At 51.5% G+C, this 22,609-nt stretch overlaps 1 protein-coding gene across 5 annotated transcripts in view; it reads right to left on the reverse strand.

Annotated features, from left to right (window-relative positions):
- The window catches only part of PLXND1 (plexin D1), a 60,185-nt gene that overhangs the window by 11,383 nt on the left and 26,193 nt on the right, over positions 1–22,609 (reverse strand). For all 5 annotated transcript variants that reach the window (XM_047848690.1, XM_047848689.1, XM_047848688.1 and 2 more), the window contains exons 9-21: positions 16,598–16,699; positions 14,043–14,132; positions 13,731–13,824; positions 12,338–12,492; positions 11,154–11,305; positions 10,125–10,224; positions 9,892–10,031; positions 8,687–8,854; positions 8,514–8,604; positions 8,053–8,316; positions 7,816–7,965; positions 6,875–6,989; positions 22–129 (exon numbers count right to left, since the gene is read on the reverse strand). In XM_047848690.1, coding sequence (XP_047704646.1) covers positions 22–129; positions 6,875–6,989; positions 7,816–7,965; positions 8,053–8,316; positions 8,514–8,604; positions 8,687–8,854; positions 9,892–10,031; positions 10,125–10,224; positions 11,154–11,305; positions 12,338–12,492; positions 13,731–13,824; positions 14,043–14,132; positions 16,598–16,699 — 1,729 coding nt within the window. The remainder of the gene's footprint in view (positions 1–21; positions 130–6,874; positions 6,990–7,815; positions 7,966–8,052; positions 8,317–8,513; positions 8,605–8,686; positions 8,855–9,891; positions 10,032–10,124; positions 10,225–11,153; positions 11,306–12,337; positions 12,493–13,730; positions 13,825–14,042; positions 14,133–16,597; positions 16,700–22,609) is intronic.

A 22,609-nucleotide genomic window follows, 5' to 3' on the forward strand; every position in this document is an offset into this window, starting at 1 on the left:
CGCATGCTCCCCACCCACTACCTTTTCGGATTTCCTCTCGGATCTGAGATTCCATCTCCTCCATCTGCAGCAGAGTCTTCTGCCAGTAGCGCTCTGCACGGCGGCTCTTGGTACAGAAGACAAACAGGGCTGCAGGCAGTAGAGAGGCAGGTCAGGCCTGGAAAGCCCTTTGGAAAACAGTTGTCGGCACATGGCAGTGTGCAGGGCCTGGGCCTGGAGTGAGAGGTCCTGCTGGCTTCCTGCTCCTCTGGGCAGGGTGTGGGAAGGTGGACAGTTGCCCCGGCCTACAGTCCTCCCCTCCCTGGTGGGCTGAAAACTCCTACAGGGTAAAGGGTTGGGGAACGCCCTGGAAAATAACTCTGATGTCCCATTCTTATAAAAAGAAGTGGTGTGTGTGTGTGTGTGTGTGTGTGTGTGTGTGTGTGTTTAAACTAGTGGTAAACATTATAAAATAAAGGTAGTGGGTCAAACACTTAGAAAGCAAGTATGAAGAGTAAGACAAAAGTAGTAAAATTAATTAAAATACGATAATTAGCTAAGAGATACATAAAACAAACAGATGTAAAGTGTGTCATCAAAAATATAAAATAGGGGAGAGTAAAAATATAAAGCTCTGGAATGTGCTCAAAATTGACTTAATATCAACTTAAAAGAGACTGTTGTTATAGGGGTGACTGGGTGGCTCAGTTCAGGTCATGATCTCGCTGTTCGTGAGTTTGAACCCCGTGTCGGGCTCTGTGCTGACAGCTCAGAGCTTGGAGCCTGCTTCAGATTCTGTGCCTCCCTCTCCCTCTGCCCCTCCCCTCCCCTGCCCATGCTCTGTCTCTCTCTCTTTCCAAAATAAACATCAAAAAAAAATTTTTAAAGAAACTGTTATAAACCTAAGATGTTATATGTGAACCTTGCCGTTACCACAAAGAAAAAACTTATATAAAATACACAAAAGAAAAAAATCTAAGCACACCACTAAAGAAAGCTGTCAGACCACAAGGAAAGAGAGCAAAAGAAGTAAGGAACAGAGAAAAACTACAAAAATAGCCAGAAAATAATGAAATGGCAATAAGTATGTACCTATCGATAATTACTTTAAATATAAATGGACTGAATTCTCCAATGAAAAGACATGGATGAACGGATACAAACCAACACAAAAACAAGATGCATCTATCTGCTGCCCATGAGGGACTCATTTCAGAAGTGTGGGGACACAGGCTAAAAGTGAAAAGAATATTCCATGCAAATGGAAACATAAAAAAAGCTAAGGTAGCAATACTTCCATCAGACACAATAGATTTTAAAAGAGTCAATCCAAGAAGAGAATATAACATTTGTAAATATTTCTGCACCCAACATGGAAGCACCTAAATATACAAGGCAATATTAACAAGCCTAAATGGAGAAGCAGACAACAACATAATAATAGTCGGGGACTTTAACACCCCACCTACATCAATGGATAGACAACACAGACAGAACATCAATAAGGAAACATCATCCTTAAATGACGCACTGGACCAGCTGAACTTAACAGATATATACAGAACACTCCATCCAAAAACAGCAAGTGACACCTTGCTCAGTCTGGGTGGCTCAGTCTGTTGAGCATCTAATTCTTGATTTTGGTTCAGGTCATGATCTCATGGTCGTGAGATAGAGCCCCATATCGGGCTCTGCACGGGCCTGAAGCCTGCTTAAGAGTCTCTCCCTCTCCCTCTGCCCTGCCCCTGCTCACATGCACTTTCTCCCTCTCAAAATAAAATAAAATCTCAGGGCGCCTGGGTGGCTCAGTTGGTTAAGCATCTGACTTCGAATCAGATGATCTCACAGTCCATGCGTTTAAGCCCTGCATCAGGCTCTGTGCTGACAGCGCAGAGCCTGGAGCCTGCTTCAAGTTCTGTGTCTCCCTCTCACTCTGCCACTCCCCTACTCACGCTCTCTCTCTCTCAAAAATAAGTAAACATTAAAAAAATTTAAATAAAATCTCAAAAACCGCAAAATACATAGTCTTTTCAAGTGCACATGGAACATTCTCTAGGATGGGTCACATATTAGGCTACAAAACAAGTCTCAATAAATTTAAGAAAACTGAAGTAATATCCAACATCTCTTCTGACCACAACAGCATGAAACTAGAAATTAATTACAAGTAGAAAATGGGAAAAGGCACAAACATGTAGAGACTAAGCAACATGTTACTGAACACCCAATGAGTAAATGAAAAAACCAAAGAGGAAGTAAAAAAAAAAAAAATACATGGAGGCAAATGAAAACAGAAGCATGGCAGTCCAAAATCTTTGGGTTGCAGAAAAAGCCATTCTAAGAGGGAAGTTCGCTAGTGATACAGGCCTCCTTCAGGAAATGAGAAGTCTTGAATGACCTAACTTTAAAGGAACTAGAAAAAGAACAAAGCCCAAAGTTAGTAGAAGGAAGGAAACAAAGATCAGAGGAGAAATAAATGAAATAGACTGAAAAACAATAGAACAGACCAATGAAACCGAGAGCTGGTTCTTTGATAAGAAACAAAATTGACAAACCTTTAGCCAGACTCATCCAGGAAAAAAAAAAAAAAAGGACTAAATTAAATCAGAAATGAAAACGGAGAAATTGCAACTGATACCACAGAAATATAAAAGATAACACTGTATGTTGCACACCAACAAATTAGACAACTGAGAAAAAATGGATAAATTTCTAGAAATATACAATCTTTTAAGACTGAATAATTAATAGAAAATCTGAATATACTGATTACTAGTAATGAAATTAAATCAGTAATTTAAAAACTCCCCAAAACACAGAAGTCCAGATCCAAATGGCTTTACAGGTGAATTCTATCAAACATTTAAAGAAGAGTTAATACCAATCCTGATATTATTCCAAATAATTGAAGAGAAAGGAATACTTCCAGACTCATTTTATAAAGTCAAAACCAGATAGAGACTACAAAAAAAAGAAAATTACAGGCCAATATCACTGATGAACAAAGGTGCAAAAAATATGCAAAAATATTAGCAAACCAAATTCAATAATACATTTAAAAAATTGTACACCCTCGAGGTGCTTGAGTGGCTCAGTCAGTTAAGTGTCTGACTCTTGATTTTTGGTTCAGGTCATGATCTCACAGTACCTGCATCAGGCTCTGCATCTCACAAGGCCTGCATCAGGCTCTGTGCTGACAACATGGACTCTGCTTGGAATTCCTCTCCTTCTCTCTCTGCCCTTCTCCCATTCATGCTCTCTCTCTCTTTCAAAATAAATAAATAAATAAATAAATAAATAAATAAATAAATAAACAAACTTTAAAAAAAAGGATCACACACCATGACTAAGTAGGATTCATTCCAGGAACACAAGGATGGTTCAACACCCACAAATCATACATGATACACCAAATTAACATAAAAATGAAGCTAGAAATCATATGATCATCTCAATGGACGCAGAAAGAGCCTTTGACAAAATTCAACATCTACTTATGATAAAAACTCTCAACAAAGTGGGTATAGTGGGAATGTACCTCAACATAATAAAGGCCATATAGGACAAACCCACAGCTAATATCAAACTCAATGGTGAAAAGCTGAAAGCATTTCCTCTAAGATCAGGAAGGATGCCCATTCTCATCAATCTTATTCAACATAGCACTTAGAAGTCCTAGCCACAGCAATTAGGCAAGAAAAAGAAATAAAAGGCATCCACATTTGAAAGGAAGAAGTAAAACTGCCACAGTTTGCAGATGATATAACATATGTAGATAGTCCTAAAGATGTCACCAAAAAACTATTACAACTATTAAACGGATTCAGTTAAGTCACAGGATACAAAATTAACATACAGAAATCTACTGTGTTTCTATATACTAATAAAGAACAATTCAGAAAAAGAAACAAGAAAACAATACCATTTACAACTGCACCAAAAAGAATAAAATGCCTAGGAATAAATTTAACCAAGGGGGTAAGAAATCTGTACTCTGAAAACTATATAAGACATTGATGAGAAAAACTGAAGATGACACACAAAAAAAGGAAAGAGATACCACGCTCATACCTTGGAAGAAGTATTGTTAAAATGCCCATATTACCCAAAGCAATCTACAGATTCAATGCAATTCCTATCAAAATACCTATGTTATATTTCACAGAACTAGAATAAAGTATCCTAAAATTTTCAGGAAACCACAAAAGACCCCAAATAGTCAAAGCAATCTTGAGAAAGAAGAACAAAGCGGGAAGGATCATGCCCCCGTATTTCAAACTATACCACAAAGCTATTGTAACCAAAACAGTACGGTACTGGCACAAAACCAGGCATATAGATCAATGGACTAGAAGAGAATCCACAAATAAACTCATCCTTGCATGGCCAATTATTCTTCAACAAAGGAGGCAAGAATATACAAGGGGGAAAAGACAGTCTCTTCAATAAATGGTGTTGGGAAATCTGGGCAGCCACATGCAAAAAGAATGAAACCAGACCACTTTCTTACACCATATACAAAAATAAAGTCAAAATGAATTAGAGACTTAAACGTGAGGCTTGAAACCATAAAACTTCTAGAAGAAAACATAAGCAGCAAGCTCTTGGACAGCAGCCTTAGCAATATTTTTTTTGGCTATGTCTCCTCAGGTGAGGACAACAAAAGCAAAAATAAACAAATAGGATGACATCAAACTCAAAAGCTTTTGGACAGTGAAGGAAACCATCCACAAAATAAAAAGGCAACCTATTAAATGGAAGAGGATACTTGCAAATGATACATCCGATAAAAGGTTGATATCCAAAATACATAAAGACCCATACAACTGAATAACAAAAACCAAACAACCTGATTAACAAATGGGCAGAGGACCTGAGGAGACATTTTTCCAAAGACGACACAGATGGCCGACGGACACATGTAAAGATGCTCGACATCACTCATCGTCAGGGAAATACAAATCAAAACCACAATGAGATAGCACCTCACACCTGTCAGAATGGCTCGGATCAAAATGACAAGAAATAACACGTGTTGGCAAGAATGTGGAGAAAAGGAAGCCCTGGTAAACTGTTGGGAGGAACATAAATTGATGCGGCCACTGTGGAAAACAGTATGGAGGTTCCTCAAAGATAAAAATAAAACTGTCCTAGGAGCCAGCAATTCCACTTCTGGGTTATTCATCTGCTGAAGAAAACAAATATACTAATTCAAAAAGATACATGCATCCCCTATGTTCACTGCAGCATTATTTACAATAGCCAAGACGTGTAAGCAAGCTGAGTGTCCCTGGATAAATGTGTGGATAAAGAAGTAATGGTATACATACATAAAATATTACTCAGTCCTAAAAAAGAATGAAATCTTGCCATTTGTGACAACATGGATGGATCTAGAGGGTATTACACTAAGAAATAAGTCAGAGAAAGACAAATGTTCTGTGATTTCACTTATATGTGGAATCTAAAAAAACAAAACAAACAAAACAGAAACACTCGTAGATACAGAAAACAATCTGGTGGTTGCTGGAGGGGAGGGATGTGCAGGAATAGGTGACATAGGTAAAGGGGATGAAAAGGTTCAAACTTCCACTTATAAAACACATGTCTTGGGGATGTCATGTACAACATAGGGACTATAGTCAATAACATTATAAGAACTTTGTATAGTGACAGAAGGCAACTACATCAAAATACTGAATCACTGTGTTGTGCACCTGTAACTAACATAAAATTATATGTCAGTTAAAATAAAACAGGGGTCTCCCAGGCTCAGGATCCTTGCCAGGTGCAGTGGCACATGTGTGTAGTCCCAGCTACTTGGGAAGCTGAGGCAGGAGGATTGCTTGAGCCCAGAAGTTCTGGGCTGTGATGTGCTATGCCGGTCGGATGTCCGCACTAAGTTCGGCATCAGTATGGTGACCTCCCAGGAGCGGGGGACCATCAGGTTGCCTAAGGAGGGGTGAACCGGCCCAGGTCGGAAATAGAGGAGGTCAAAAAAAATAGGGGTGAACAGTGGCTTTCTTTGGGTGAGAGAATTATGGGCGATTTCTTCTCTTTCTGCTTTTTACCATTTTCGATTCTTTCTACGATGACCGGGTGTTAACTTGTGAATTATGAAACATTTAAAAGGTGACACAGTAGTATTATATTATAATCCCTTACTGGGGTGGGGAAGGGGGAAATATACACACACACAGATGACCCTTGGACAGCTGGGTTTGAACTGCACAGGCCCACTTACCTGCAGATTTTTAAAAATAAATACAGTGAGTACTGAAAATGTATTTTTTTCATCCTTGTGATTTTCTTAATAACATTTTCTTTTTTCTAGTTTACTTTATGGTAAGACTATAGTATATAATACATATAAATACAAAATGTGTGTTGATTGTTTATGTTATTGGTAAGGCTTCCAGAAACAGGAGGCTATTAGTAGTTAAGTTTTGGAGGGAGTCAAAAGTTATACATAGATTTCGGACTGTGGGGGGGGGGGGTCAGCGCCCCCAGCTCCGTGTTGTTCAAGGATCAACTGTATCACCTTTACAACCATCAGTTTGATAGTGGGATAGCCTACCAAATGTGTAGGTTAAGCTTCCCTTTTAAGCTCCTCCAGTAGCCCCTTACTGGTTCCGGGACAAAGTTCCAAGTTCCTCTGCCAGGCAGTCAGGGCCCACGGCCTGGACCCAGCGCATCCCCCAGCATCTACCATCCTCCACCCATCTGTGCCGCAGCCAGGGCACATCTCTCAGTGAGTAACCCACCACCAAGCTTTTGTTTCAGCTGTGTCCCCAGCCCATCACTCCTCTTCTCCTATCTGCCAGTCTTCTGAGGGGCTGGGACAAGGTGGGGGCAGGTGTGCCCTCCAAGGTGTCACGAGAATAAGTCTCCTTACCAACCACAGAGAGCAGCAGCAGGACACTGCAGATGACGATGGACACAATGATGGCGGTCTCACTGCCCCCCAGCTGCAGTGTGGCAATGGTCTGGTTGAAGTTCCCTACCTGGATCTGGGCAGAGGCGGGAGGAGGGAGCTGTAGCTTCCCCGGACTCGTGCTTTGGCTCCTCTCCTCACTAGCTGTGGGCTCCTGGGCAAGTCACCTAACCTCTTTGAACCTCAGAGGCCACATCTATAAACACAGAGATAACCAGGCCCACCTCCTGGGGATGCTGTGAGGGCTAAAGGGGATGATGCTTGGCTAGCCCTGGCAGAGAGGGGAGACTCAATATGGGCTGTGTTTATTACTACGGCCTGGGAGGGGCAGTGGAGGAGCCGAAGGCAGGGCAGTTCACAGGGCCTGCCTGCTGTCCCCAAGTATCTGGAGGACTGTCTGATGACCAAGGAAACAGGCAAAGGCTGAGGATTCAGAGGGCATAACTGGGACTGGGGTGCAGGTGAAAGAGAGCTTTGGCAGTCAGACCCGTCCTGGGCGGCATGTGCTGCCTTGAGAGGGAAGGGGTTTCCCATCCCAGGAGGCATGCAAGCAGATACAGCCTAGAAAAGGTCTCATTTCTGGCCCCTCTCGGCACTCCTCCTGTATCCCTCCCCTCCGTGACTCTGCACGTGACTGGCAGCCCAAACTTGACGTGGAGCATCAAGTGGAACAAGGGAGACTTCTAACGGCCTCTGAAAGTCCAGCCCCATCAGGCCTATCTGGGGCCAATCACTGCCCTGGAGCAGGTGACTAAGTTCTTGGGCCTCATCTGTCAAGTGGGGATGTAAAACTCCACTTGGCGTCATCCACTGAGCACGACAACACTTAGCTCTGATACGCTGGGTGAGGGGCAGGGCTGGGGGCCAGGTCTGCCTCCACCTGGGGTTCCCCGTTCACTCACTGTGATAGGCAACTGCCCCTCGGCCGTGCCCAGGGACTCGTTGACCGAGCAGTGAATGACTCTATCCGAGACGATCTGGATGTCACAGGCCACTTGGCCTATTTTGATCCGGTACTCGTGGCTCTCGAGCCCTAGGCTGTCCTGCTCCTTCTGCAGGAACAGAGAGGGAGTGCTTGCTGAGGTCTGCGGCTGACCCCGGCCCCGCTCACTCCCGCACTGGTACCCGCTGGAACTCACATGGATGACCAGGGTGAGGGGCTCCCCGGGGTGGTGCTTGATCCACTTCTCCCTCTTGGCCGTGGAGAACTGTGGGTCAGGGAGGTAGTCCAGGCGGAACCTGCTGCCCCGCCGGGCCTCCTGGGGGTCCAGCAGCTCCTCGGCTACAGCCGCCTCATCGGTGTAGGCCCTTCCATTGATGAAGAAGTCTACCGGTGCCGATGCATTGCTCAGGGCCCCAGGGGACGGGCAGGTGATTAGGGTGGAGTTGAGAACTTTGCAGAGCTGGTAGGGAAGGGCCAGGGCCAGGGCCAAGGTTGAGGATGGACAGACGGGCAGGAGAAACGGGGAGAGATTGAGGTTTAAGGAGACAGAGAGAGAGAGGGAGAGACAGAGAGGCAGAGAGAAGACAGATACAGCAGCGTGAGAGTCAATCAGGGCTACTGGCCGCTCCCCACCCACCTTGGTCCCAGCCCCCTCACCGTGGGCTCCCGGCCAATATGGTGCACAGCCATGGACACATTCTGCACCATGTGGAAACGCTCGCCAGCCACCGTGATGGTCCTGCCGCCACTGTGGGATACAGCGAGCCCTGTCAGCCCACCCGCAGCCCTAGAGAGTGAGCTCAGCCAGAGGTCAGGGTCTGGGGTCTCACCTGACAGGGCTGCGGCGGGGACTGATGGCCGTGATGACTGGGTTCTGCATGTACTGGAAGGTGAGGTTGCTGTGCACACAGCCCCGGCGCTCAAAGCGCACACACACGGACACGGGGGCCGGCAGGGCACCCTCGGGCACCGTGCAGGTGATGCTGGTGTCCATGCGCCTGTGGGAGGGCAGCGGCACTGTCAGCACGGCCCCCACCTCCTGCTGCTTGCTCCTGCCTGCCCCATCGCCCAGGGCACAAGCCCGCATGCCTGGCCTGGATAGGCCTCCTCGACTCGCCCCAACCTGGTCTTCTGCCCCCTCGTACAGGAATCTGTTGTTTGCACATACCCACTGCCACATCTTTGCTCAGGCTGTCCTCCCCACCTTCAACACATTCGCTTTTCCTCCAGCCCTGCCCGTGTGTTCCAATTCTGCCCCATCCCGCCTCATGCAAGAAGCCCTCCCAGAGTCCCTCTCTCAGAGCTGAGGAATGGCTCTGAAAGAACCAGCTTTTTTCCCAGTCTCAGATGTTTCTATTTCCTGCGGGACTGTCTGCTTTCCCGAGAGCTGAGACTTTGCTGGGCTCTTCTTGGTGTCCCCAGCAATGCCCATCAATGGGGCCTGGTACACAGTAAGTGCATAATAAAGACAGAGGTATTTCGGGGCGCCTGGGTGGCGCAGTCGGTTAAGCGTCCGACTTCAGCCAGGTCACGATCTCGCCGTCCGTGAGTTCAAGCCCCGCGTCGGGCTCTGGGCTGATGGCTCAGAGCCTGGAGCCTGTTTCCGATTCTGTGTCTCCCTCTCTCTCTGCCCCTCCCCCGTTCATGCTCTGTCTCTCTCTGTCCCAAAAATAAACGTTGAAAAAAAAAAATTAAAAAAAAAAAAAAAAAAAGACAGAGGTATTTCATCAAAAGGCTCTGGACCACACCCCTGGGCCAGCCAGAGGAGCTCCGAATGTATATGACCATCACATTTTTCACAGCAGAGGTCACTTATGGAGCTCCTACTGTATGCCGGGCACAGAGTACTACTCACAATTACTGTTCTTACCAGATGAGGAAACTGAGGCTCAGAGAAGGGAAGGGGCTTGGCCGAAGGGACACAGCTGGTGAAAACCCGAGTGATGCTTGATGCAAGGATGTCATTCCACCCTTCCAGCCCCCAGCCCTCCAGTTTCCCTGGGCAGGAAGGGGTGGCCCAGGCCCAGGGGCTTACACGAGCTCCGTGCAGGCCTCTGTGTCGTTCACCAGGACTTGGAGCTCGGAGCCCACATGGAGGTCGCTCCCGTGGATTGTGATCCTGGTGCCCCCTGCCTTGGGGCCCTTGTCAGGCTCTAGGAATTGAACCTGGGGCAGCTGTGAGGAGGAAGACAGGAGGTCAGGCCTCAGGCCACCCCCCAGGTGTGTGTCTGGTGGGGTGGGCAGGAGGGTGGGTTCAGCCTCCCTTACCACGTAGGAGAAGCGCTCCCGTGACTTGCCCTCTTTAGAGGCGTTCACCGTCACCACGTCTGAGAATGCTTCTGGGGCTGGCCCTGTAGCGCACACAATCCTGGGGGGAGGTAGCTTGGGTCAGGAGAGCAGCTGGAGGGTCTCAGGGGCTGGGTAAGCAGCACCTGGGTTCTCTCTTGAATGATGCCACCCCCCCACCCCGGCTATACCCCGAGGGTATGTGGGCTCTCCACCCTTGCCCTCAGCTTCCCGCCTCTCCGACTCACAGCTGGGACTGCCATTTGGCTGGGACAGCCAATGGCATCACCTACATCAAAATACTGAAACCATTCCCTATCAGCTGGAAAACAGCCACTCTGAAACCCCGATGTCACCCTGATGCCAGGCTCTTCCCCAGGACTACCCACCTCCCCTGCCCGCCCCACCTGACTTTCCCACAATTCTACAACTATGTGACAAAGGGGTGAGATAAGATGGTCTCTTGGGATCTGAACATTCTCCAACCATGAGGACATTTGTTGGGCTGGTAGACTGATAGCTTTTCTGCAAGCCTGACTTACAGCTCCCCCGGCAAAGGAAATCAGCTCACCCCCTGCTTTTCTACAGCCCCTCTGGGCCAGGACCCACAGCGGTAGGCTCAGACCTCTGCACCACACCAGCAGCCCCACACTTTGTTAACTACAAGGTTTTTGTTGCTTTTTTTTTTTAAAATCAATGCAAGGCTTCTATGGAAGTCCGGCTGTTCTGGGGGAACCTGGGAGGGCCTCCCAGAGCAGCAGGTGTTGAAGTGGGAACTTGAAGGATATGGAGAAGCGTCCAGAGTAGAAAAGGGCGGAATGCACGGGGGTGGGTAATGGCTTCAACAAGGTCTGGAAGACCTTGTGCCACTTCTAGTGAGCGGCAGGGTGCTGAGGAGGGTGGGAAGGCAGAGGGGAGAGAGGAAGGCAGAGCTGTGGTTGGCACTGTTGGGAGGGGCGGGGGGGACACTAGAGGTCATTCAGAACAGCCCTGGGGACTGCCACTACTCACTCCTCCGACACCGTGTATCTGTCAGCCAGTGGCTCACAGGCCACGCTGCCAATCCACACGCCATGGGCCACGTCGCTAAGCCGCCGGCCTAGGTTCCTGCCTCGGATGGTCAACAGGGTCCCGCCGTCCAAGGGGCCACTCAGGGGCTCAATCTGCCAGGTGACCAGAGGACGAATGATGTTCTGAGGCTGGGACGTCAGCAGCTTTCTCCACCCACTGCTGCACACACCCAGGCAAGTGCACGTACACCTGCTGCTCAGGAGGAGGTACGGAGGCTCTGAGGGGGTGGGGGCTGCTGCTCACTGGACAGGTCACGGGGGCTGCCAGTGAGGATGTGCCCACATGGGTCTGGGGATGTGAGTGTGCAAAGTCAATGACACCTGCGGAGGGTGGGGGCTTCTGTGGACAACGCAGTCTGCTCCCAGTGGCCATGTCTGACCACATGATCTCGCAACCCAGCCAGAGCTGACTGGGTCAGGGATGGGCACCTGACCCAGCCTACGCCAATGAGAATCCTTCCACCGGACTTCCTCTTAGCTAAAACTCAGGCTCGGTTGTGATTGCCGGCCTCACTTATCACCATACCAGCAGGGTTTCCCCGACCTCACCATAAAAACTAGAGGCTGGGGGCACCTGGGGGGTCTGTCAGTTACACGTCCGACTTCAGCTCGGGTCACAGTCTCACGGTTTGTGTGTTCGAGCCCCACATTGGGCTGTCTGCTGTCAGCACGGAGCCCGCTTCAGATCCTCTGTCCCCCTCTGTCTCTGCCCCTCCCTTGCTTGCTCCCTCTCTTTCTCTCTCTTTCAAAAATAAACATGAAAAGAAAAACAACTAGAGACTAGCGCTAGCATCTTTTCCGGCCCAGACTCCCTGCTTCACTCTATTTTTCTCCATAGCACTTACGCCTTCTATATATAAATTATTTATTTCCTTACTTATTACTGCCCACCCTCCTCCCCCACTAAAACATTAGCTCCGTGTCGGGGTGGCACTTTGTTCACTGCTGTGTCTCCAGCACCCAGCGGCCCTGGCACCCAGCAGGCGCTCCCCAGGTGATCCTGCATGCATACGGCTGGTTATGTGCAAGCACGTGTGTCACAGGTCTGAGAGCCCGTGTGGGGCGCTGTGTGTCGCACACACAGGCATGCGGGTGCGACAGGCCTCCGTGGGTGGGGGTGCTTACCGCGCGGATCTCGGGGGCGGGGCAGGTGCCAGGCAGGGGCTGCAGGGGCCCTCGCAGGCGGCAGCCGTCACTCCACACACACAGATGTCCCAGGTCCTCCCGGCCTAGGCACTGAGAACAGTCAGGGCTGCCCATGGCGCAGTTATAGACCTCCACTGGGAGAGACACAGAGACAGCATGGGTCAGCACCCCCAGTCACCACTGTGTCCTCTGCATTCACTCACCATCACCCAGAGGTGGGTTCTGGTTGTCCAAACTCCCCAGGGCCTTTGCTAAGCACAGTGCAGCCACAGCCTCATTAATAGTATCTGTCCACACCACGATTCTACCAGGTGGGAGCTCTTTGTTTGTTTGGGGTTTTTTAAACTTTTTTAATGTTTATTTTTGAGAGAAAGAGAGAGAGAGAGAGAGAGAGAGAGAGAGAGAGAGAGAGAGACACCATGAGCAGGGGAGGGGCAGAGAGAGGAGGAGACACAGAATCCAAAGCAGGCTCCAAGCTCCAAGCCATCAGCACAGAGCCCAACGCAGGGCCTGAATCCACGAACTGGGAGATCCTGACCTGAGCCAAAATCAGATGCTTAACTGACTGAGCCACCCAGGCACCCCACCAGGCACCCCATTTGACAGGTAAGAGACCGAGGCTCAGAGGGGAGGACTGACTTGCCCAAGGTCACAAAGCCTGTGAGCGGCAGGCCCGAGATTCACACCCAGGCCTGGGTGGGTCTGTTTACCCACCAGTGGGGCTCTGGGATGCTAGGGGATCACTGAGCAATGTGGGCAGTGGGCACCAGGGCCTCAGACCCTCGGAGTGGCCCAAGCAGGAGTGCTGGGAGGGTTCTTCAGGGTCTTGGGTGTGCAGGTTGGTTCTTCTGGAGTCTGTCTCTGGGACCTTCATGGTGGGGACAGGGGGGCGGGTGGTGGTGCCATATCCACTAGGGATATCTGAGGCTCCCCATGAATAGACAGACTCTTAAAGAATTGATTCAATATGTATAATAACAGTAAGGACACCAATCGCCATTTGGGGCGTGCTGACTGTGCCCCAGTCACAACTGTAAGATCTGTGTGCATCGTCTCAGCAAATCCTCACCAAGCTTTCTGTAAAAGGGCCTGTGCCTCATGTCACATGGCTGAGAAACAGAAGGCCAAGCAAGCGCCTGAAGCTGCACAGCCATCGGCATACAGATGTCTGGCCCACAATAGCTGCTCAATGAATAAGAACTGAGTGACCAGGTACAGAACGGCAAGGCTGGGATCTGAGACCCTGTGTGTTAGGGAAACACAGGGCGGGACATCTGTGACTGTGCGGTGGGCACTGGATAAGTCCCCCAAGGTAGAGCCCCACCCATTAAGGCTGAATCCCCAGTGGCCATAGGGCCGTAGGGGCTCCCACCTGTTATGGGGTCAGGGCTGTCCAAGAATCGGGCTGGCTGCCCCTTTAGTTGGAGGCTGAGTGGAAACATCTGGCTCTTCTGGGTCGTGTGCAGCTGCAAAAGGACAAGAAAGAGCATAAGGGGTGTGAGTGGTGTCTAGGTCTCTGCTGGGGGGAGGGGATGCATGTCATGGAGACAGAAGAGGGCAGGGCTGTTGAGGATAAGGGGATCAAAAGGAGGAGGGGGATAAGGTGGGAAGGAAGGAGTATAGCGTCTGGACTTATGCAGGCCTTCCTACCGCCCCCCCCCACCCCCAGAGCCACATCACTTACCACCACTTGGTTGCAGTGTGCAGTAGATTCATTCACCCATACGGCTTCAAAGATCTCCTCTGGCCCAAAGCTACATTCTAGGGCTGCACCCTAGGAGAAATGGGGTTGCTGAGGAGAGGCAGATCAGCACCCACTGCTCTCTAACTCCAACTTGTTATGGGCTGCTGCCCAGAGTAGTGGGCTGAGCCCTTTTATCAGGCCCCTACTCCTCCAGAATGTCCTTCCTGGCCTTCAGGTCCAATGATGGAAGGAGGGAGGCAAGGAGTACATGAACACCTGGAACCTGTTGCTCCCCATGTGACTAAAAGCTTCACCAATATCTCCCGATGGCCTAAACCAATGGCCTTTTACTCGGCTCATAAAAATCCAATTCTTTAGCATGACTGCCATTCAAGGTTTATCCCAGTGAGACTCCACCTGTTCTTTGAATCTTACTACCCCCCACCTCTGTCCCCCAAGGCCGATGCCCCAGCCACAGCAGGACACTCTTGGACATGGCACAGGCTGCCCTGCCCCTGGGCCTTTGTCCAGGCTGTTCCTCCTACCCAAACAACTTGTCTCCCCTTTAGCCCCCCAGCAAAACACAACACAGCCCTCAGCATCCAGCTCAAATTGTCTCATGTTCCAAAGACTTCCCAGAGCCCCCTAAATCAGGTGGGTGCCCCTCATTTGATCATTCATTCATTCATTTAGCAATGAACATTTGGGTGCATGTTAGGGGCTCTAGGAGGCTCCTAAAGCCTGCCCACACCCTGTATGTTGAGGACCACCCTTATCTCCCTGCCCAGGCTCTTTTTACACTGGTCTTGCCACCCACTGGGAAGGGTTAGGGTTGGGTCTCAGCCCCTGTGACACCTCCAAGGGCAGTGGGTGGCAGTAAAAGAGCTCAGGTTCCATCGGTTTGAATCCTACCTTCTGTCTTTCCTAGCTGTGCAACTCTGTGCAAGTGGCTCTCCTTTCTGAGCCTTGGTTTCCTAAATTTTGCAATGGAAACACACATTCCTACTCTGCAGGGTTGCTGGGGAAACGAAATCATGTATCTTTAGTGCATTGCACACTGTGGGTGACTAATATATGCTGGCTGTTAGTATGCAGGAGGTGCTCAATAAATGTTTGTTGACTTAAATACACAGGCCCCAACTCCCCAGTCTTATCTTGCCCAGCACAGGCCTCCAGGGAATGGTATCAATAAATATTTGCTGACTGAACAAACTCAGGTTTCATGTGTATTAGTCCAGCCTCGTGGCAGGACTTCCTGTTTATGTCCCTGTTGTTAGCACATGTGACACCCTGAGGAGAAAGCAGGTCAGCACACCCCTCTCCTCTGGCCTACCCCCTCTCCCGCTTCACTCTGAAGCTAACACAGGAAGGTGGCTACTGATAGGGCTGCAAGCACATTTGCCCATGCTGAGCCAGGAGGTGGGTCAGCTCAGGCTTCAGCCACTCAGCATAGCAGGCCCAGCCTGTCCTGAGGCTCCCCAGAGTACAGGCTCAGCAACAGGAAGGGGGCTCTGCCCCTTCCTGCCCTTAGTGTTCTAGAAGCAGGTCGAGGGCCAGGATCACTGAGGCACACTGGGGGCAGACACATGCCTCCTGGTTACGGGACCCGAACCCAGGGCTCAGGCCTCCCCACGCCAGGCTCCTGTAGCCCCAGGGAGCAGCACCGCCCTTCATACCAGACCAGGCCCCTTCATACTCCTGAGGCTCTGTTCCAACCACTGCAGGAGGGAGTCTGAGGGCTGAGGGCACTGCCCACACAGAGCTCCAGCCCCAGCCACAAGGCTGCCTGACACATCCCAGATGCCTGGCACGTGGCCCCCACGTGCGACAGCTGTCACAGGCCTTCGCTCCCCCTTGGAAGCAACAGATGGCGAGTCTCTAGGAGCTGGGGAGGGGGATGGCTGGCACACTTCCAGAACTCGTCAACGCTTCCCACCAAGATGCTCTTCCAGGAGGGACCCAGAAAGGAGCTGAATCTCCTCCTCCCCATGCGTGGGTGCAGAGGTGACGGCAGATTGTAGGGAAGAGCACTTTCTCAGAAGTCCAGTGCTAGGGTGCAAGTCAAGCCCTACGTCGTGTACCTAGAGTCATCTACTTCTCCTTTCTGGATCTCATTTTTCCCATCTGGATAATGGGGAATAGGGCAGCACAGGGGTTCTCTGGACATTCTTCAGGTAAGACATGTCAGCCATGAACTGAGGAAATGTGTGCAGAATTACAAGTCAGCCTAGGGGGTAGGGCCGGCAGGACATGGACAGTGCCCAACCATGGGCTGCAGCCCAGCTCTGCCAGGAGAGCTTTACAGGGTAGGGGAGTCTGGGGGTCCTGGCCAGGGTTTCCCTCAGGAGCTGTTAGCAGCTTGCTGTCCCTTGGGCTGGGCCCTCCCCATCCACTTCCCTTTCCTCTAACCCCCTGCAAACACAGTGGGGCTTTCTCAAACAGAATCTGGAAACTCAGAGAAACAAAACCAAGGTGTGGGTGGAGGGACCAGAGCATGGGTCCTCATCCAGAACAGCATTCTCCTGCCCCCACCCCCAAGCCTGGCCTCCACCTACCTGGAAGGCAGCATTGGCTAGATGCACGGGGATGCTCTGTAAGCTGCCTGTGGGCATGGGTGCCAGGCGTGAGGGCAGGATCTGGGGGCAGTCCTGAGGGCTCTGCAGTCAAAACACAACGAGGTAAGGGTGATGCAGGAGCATTTCAGAAGAGACAGGATTCATGGCCATGCCAGCCAGCCTACTGTCGCAGCCTGCCTCCCCAGGGAAGTACTTGCCAGCCTGCACAGTGAGGAAACACCAGTAACAAAATCACAGCAGCCGCCACCACCGAGGGCAACGTGCCCAGTGCCTCCCACACACCGTCTCTTTTGACCCTCATGATAAGCCTACAGGCAGGCTTTATCGGCCCCATTTTATAGATGATGAAACGGAGGCATTCCGCGATGATGTAACCTGCCCAGCGATGGATCCAGTCCCGCCACGGCTGTTCCAGGGCATACTTTGCAGAGGAGGTCAGGAGGCTGGGGTTGAGGGCTGGCCCCCCTCCCCATCTCTGGGCCTCATCTTTCCCAGCTATAAAATGAGGGGCTGCACCCATTCTCTGAGACCACGCCCAGCTCCAAAATGCAGTTTCCAGGATGACACATGTTAAATGATTCAGAAAAAGAACTCCAAATTTCTGAACAGCCCACGGGAAACAGGCTATGAGGACCCTGGTGTCCTGAGGCTCCACACCCCTCCCCACTTCTGCAGGTGAGAGTCCCAGCCTCCGGGCAGAGGCGCCAGCCCCCCAAGAGTCCCGGGCAGGCCTGGGCATCAGCATTCTCACATTGGCAGTACAGCCACGGAGGCCTGGTGGAGGAGGGGCCACTTCGAAAAAGGAAAGAAGTTAGGGGCGCCAGGTGGCTCAGTTGGTTGAGCGTCTGACTTTGACCCAGGTCATGATCTCATGGGTCGGTTCATGAGTTTGAGCCCCACACTGGGCTCACTGCTGTCAGCAAAGAGCCCGCCTCGGATCCTCTGTCCCCCTCTCTCTGCCCCTGTCTCACACTCTCTCTCTCAAAAATGAATAAACATTGAAAAAAAAAAAAAAAAAAGGAAAGAAGTTAGGGGTGCCTGGGTGGCTCAGTCAGCCGAGCGTCCAACTTTGGCTCAGGTTATGATCTCACGGCTCATGAGTTTGAGCTCACATCAGGCTCTCTGCTCTCTGCTTCAGATCCTCTCCCACGCCCCCACCCTCTCTGTGCCCCTCCCCGGCTCGTGCTAGCACCCACTCTCTCTCTCTCAAAAATAAATAAACATTTAAATTAAAAAAAGGAAAAAAGTTAGGGAGGGAGGGCAGGCACGAGCTGGAGGTTCAGAAACATGGCGATGTACCTGCGGTCAGAGGGCAGAGCTGGTCTGTGAACTCCCACTGTCTGACTCCCAGGCCAGAAACAGACACCAGGGAGCAGGGCTGTGCCCACCATGCCATCTAGTGACCTCTCTGAGCTTACAAGTCTGGAGCCCCCACCCCGCACTGTTGTTCAGACCTGAGGGCCCCACTGGGCCATGTTCTGCCTCCTCACACTCTGAGCCTGACCTGCTGAGACCCTGAGAGAAGGGGAGATTGGGACCCTGCAGCCGCCACACCATACCAAGGGCTGACCATCCCAGCCTAGAGGTCTGGCTGGGAACACAATGAAACATGTGTGTCCACCTTGAGGTCAGCCAGCCAGGGCAAAGGCCTCTGAGGATAGAACTTGGAGGCCTCCCTGGGTCTTTTCTCCTTACTGCTAATCAGACAGGGAGCTCCCTGAGGGGAACCCTGGGGGGCTCGGCATAACACTGGACCCTGAGGAGATGCCAGTAACAATAAATGATGACCATGCCCACATCAGAGATAGTCACCAGCTCACACAGCCCTCACTGTGCTCCTGGACAGTTCTAAGCACACCACACCGTATTAATTCACCAAATCCGAACTCCCAACAATCCTCTGAGTTAAGTATAATCATTACACCCATTTTACAGACTAGGAAATCGGGGCACAGAGAAGCAGAGCAGTTTGCCCAAGATGGAACTGGCAGCACAAGAGGCCTCTAGTTGTCCAGACTGTTTGCCGACCACCAGGCCAGAAACCTTGCCTAGACTGGTCCGTTTCCCGGGGAGCAGGGCCTGGTGCAGATCACAGAGGCCTCGGCCAGAGAAGCAACATGGCTAGGTCTGGGTGAGGCCTCCTGAGCTGACCGTCGTCCTGCGGGGCTGGGAGGGAGGAGCTTGTGTCCAGCTCAGGGTGAGCCCACACAAGCCTCTGGCCTCTGGGCTGCCATCTTCCGCAGTCTCGTGTGTAAACCCCATGGAATTTCAGGGAATGGAACCCACATGTTTGCAATCAGTTTTCATGGCTGCTGCCAGCTCTGCCTTGCAGCTGGCCGGGGGCTCTGTGGCTCTGTCTTCCCAGCTCCACCCCACCAGTGGGTAAGTGGCTGACAGGAGGGGCTGTGGGGTGAGGGTCAGAGCAGGAGTTTCCACGTGAGCCCCCCCCACCAAGGAAATGACGTGGAAGCATCCCTGAGGGTTCCCCCCCCCCCATTCTCCTTAATCCCTATCTATGATCCCATGGCTTTGGATGCTTGTACCCGTTCTACAGAGTGGGCCAAGGCTAAGAGTCCTGGCACACCTTTGCCCTCCTTTGGTACCTCCCCCCAGAACTGGCTAACCCTCCACGGGGCCAGCTGGTATGTCTGCTGCTGGCCTCCAGCCCCCACCATCTGCCTCCAAGTCTGGCCTGGCCTTTGGGGAACTTCCCCCACAGGCCTGTGGTTTGGGAAGACTGACTCTACTCCCTAGCCCCAGGGATAGGCCAGTGTCCCAGGCCTGCCCTGGACTCAGCAATTGGTTCAGGGAGTGTACGTGACCCTAGTGCAGCCAGCAAAAGTCAACTCTGGGACTTCCATAGAACCAATAAGAAAGAGAAGCTCTTCTTATTTTCTGGGGCTTCCAGGAAATCAGGAGCCTGCCTGGAGCAGCTGAGGTCAACTTGCTACCAAGGGGGGAGGGCTGCCAGAGCATGAAGCCCAACCAGAGGGGCAGGGAGCCCTGAAAACATGGTTGGAACTCCTGGATCCAGCTATACCTGAAGGTGATGCCACCACCCCTCTCTCCCCCCACCGCCCCCCCGCCCCAGATTTCACACTCATAGGAGTCAATTAATTCTGTTGCGGCCAAGGCTAGTTTGAACTAGGGTTTCCCCCAGTGCTACCAAAGGATGGGGCCTCCCTGTCCCATCTAAGCCAAGCCATCAACACGTCAGAAGGAGGCTGAGTGGCTTCTCCCCTTTGCTGGAGTGCAGCACAGGGCAGAGCCTGCAGGTTCAGGAAACCACGGCCAATTGACCACACTCTAGGCAGAGGAATAAGGACAGCTGCTGAGTCAGCAGTGCCAAAAGCCACAATCAACCCGGACAGGAGCCCAGTGGGTGCTGGTTCACAGAGGACCTCACCTGTACCCACACTGGGACTCACAGACTCTCTCACTGTCTCTCCCACATTCAAGGGTCAAGAACTGATGTCCCAATCCAGCATGGCTGGCCCAGACCCTAAACCCATCTCACCCGGTCCCTTTCTACAGTTCTGCACCCTCACAGCCCCCTAAACTGCCCCTTGTTCCTACCAAACCACTCTCCCCACTGGCTCCGAATGAAGTCCAATTTCACGGTGGCATCCACACCAGGCTCCCCAGGAAGGGGGCCTACTGTCCTATCTCTCCTCCCCTCCTCTAAAACACCGCACCCTCTTCCTGGCACCCTCCACTCCTCCACATCCTCCTTCTGCACTAGGGAAGTGCAGGAGACTCCCTAGTGACAGGAAACTCAGCCCCTAGCACCTCCCCAGGGACACCTCCCTGGCCTAACCCAAGTCCTACTGTCTCCTCCCAGCTCTCGAGGGGTGCAGGCGGATGTGCAAACTCCCCTGTCCACCACCTGCAGAAACATGTCACCTGCAGGGCTAACAGAGACATAAATAAATGCCACCTTAAGTATCAGTCAGAGACTTCTGCAGGCCTGGGGAGGGGGCTGCCTCTTCTCTTGCTAGATTACCATAGTCCTCTAAGACAGACTCTCTCTGGGGCTCCGATCCCAGTTCCTGCTAGATTACCATAATCCTCTAAGACAGACCCTCTCTGGGCCCACCGCTCCAGCTCCTGGCCCCCAGAGCTGCAGACCTGGGGGAGATGGCTTATGGGGTGCTGCCTCAGAAACACCTCTAGACTGAGCTCCTATGCATCTGTCAGGACCCTGCACAAAAGTCCCCCTCCCAGAGAAGTGCTCCCTGGCCCACCCAGCAAAGTAGCCACCCGCTCCTGAGAAGGATAGTGGCCTTTTAATGAGTACCTACTATGTGCCACATATGGAGTTGGTGCCTCACAGGTGCAATTCAAGACTCCCAGCACAGCAAAGTAAGGCCATTTTATAGTAGTAAAATGTACAATTACACAGTAAGTAAAATAGGAGATGGGGAAACAGGCACAGAGAGGTTCAGGAGCTTGACCAGGATCACACAGCCACAACTCACACCTCAGGCCCTTGGCTCATGATGGGGAGGGCAGAACTATGTCTAACTGGGTTCCTTCCCAGTGCCTGCTACAGACCCAGTCATACAAAGGGTGCCCAATAAATGCTGGATAACCGTGTTGAGCCTGTGGGTCCTCCTCAACAGCCATCAGGCTGCCAGCACGAATGCTTCATGTTTCACATTTATTGAGCCCCTCTGTGTACCCAGCCCTGGGCTGGGGGCTAGAAGATGTGGACCCTAAAAAAGAGCAGGACTCCTGCTTGGCCCGGACTCCAACAGAGGGGCCCAGGGGCCTCCTCTATGGTTTGGCCACACAGACTCCACTGGATCTCTCTCCCAGGGCCAGAAGCCCCACATTATTGTCTCAGTTCTTTGAGGTAAGCTCCTGGATGACCCTTCTTCAAAGCAGTTCAGAGGCTTAGGCAGGAGGTACAGAGACCAGAGGGTTCCAGGTGTGGGCCATGGAGCCCCTCCTTAGCATCTGAACACTGATCTGTACCTGCTTGGAGGGTTCCTGATGAGATTCTCTGAGCCCAGAGCCAAGAGGCTGGGGGTTCAGATGCTCTGGGGACTGGGCCCGCTTCCCTGGGACACATGCTAGGAAGCAGTGCCCCCAGGACCCTATTTGCTACCTCAGTTGTCCCATCTGGAAAGTGGGCAGGAGCATCTCCTTCCTGGGGAGAGGAGCCTCAGGCAGGGACTCAGTGCCTCACCCTGACCCCTCACAGCCCTGATACAAGACAGAGGCTCCAGCAGCCAGGTCTGAGAGGGGATGAGCTGTAGTCTCAGAACCTCGACACCCTCTCCCACCCAAGTGTAGCCATCCCACCTGGCTGAGCATCACCGCCCCAGCCAAAGCCTCATTTGGTCATCCCTGCTAAGGCTAGGATGGCCTTAGAAGCTTTTGGGGCAATGGCAGAAGGCCACCCTGCAAGTGAACACACGGCAGAAACCAACCAGGCGCAAGGTATGTGGCATTTCCATTTATACTTCTCCCCGTCCACCAACTCTCCCCACCACGCCCACCCTGGTGTAATTGATTCAATCCAGCCATCCCACAGCACCAAGGAGGGCCTGGATCCTGGCCAGCGGAGAATCAGCCTATAGAGCTCACGGGACCAGCATAAGCAACAGGACCTGGGAGCGTGTGGCTCCTGAGACCAGCTCACCTTCTCTGCTCAGGGACAGCCATGGCATCACCTGCTCCAGGGTCCCCAGCACCCATGGGGAGACCAAGCCAGGGGCCTTTCAGCCCATCTCCTGATCTCGGGAAGGAAGGAGAACATGGGCGCCAAGCCAGCGGGGCTTAGATTCAAGGTCCCAGTCTGGTATTTCCTGGCCTCAGGGACAACTGCCCTGAGCCCGCAGGGTTGTTGAAAATGTTACAGGTAAAATTTCAAACTAGCCAGTACTGACACGGTGTATAGAAAGGAGCCCTCCTACTACAGGTGGGAGTTAAAACTGGCTCAGGCTTTCTGGAGGCAGTTGAGTCAAAGATGTAAAAACGTGGCCA

This window comes from Prionailurus viverrinus, chromosome A2 (genome assembly GCF_022837055.1).
Source record: "Prionailurus viverrinus isolate Anna chromosome A2, UM_Priviv_1.0, whole genome shotgun sequence".
NCBI lineage: Eukaryota > Metazoa > Chordata > Mammalia > Carnivora > Felidae > Prionailurus > Prionailurus viverrinus.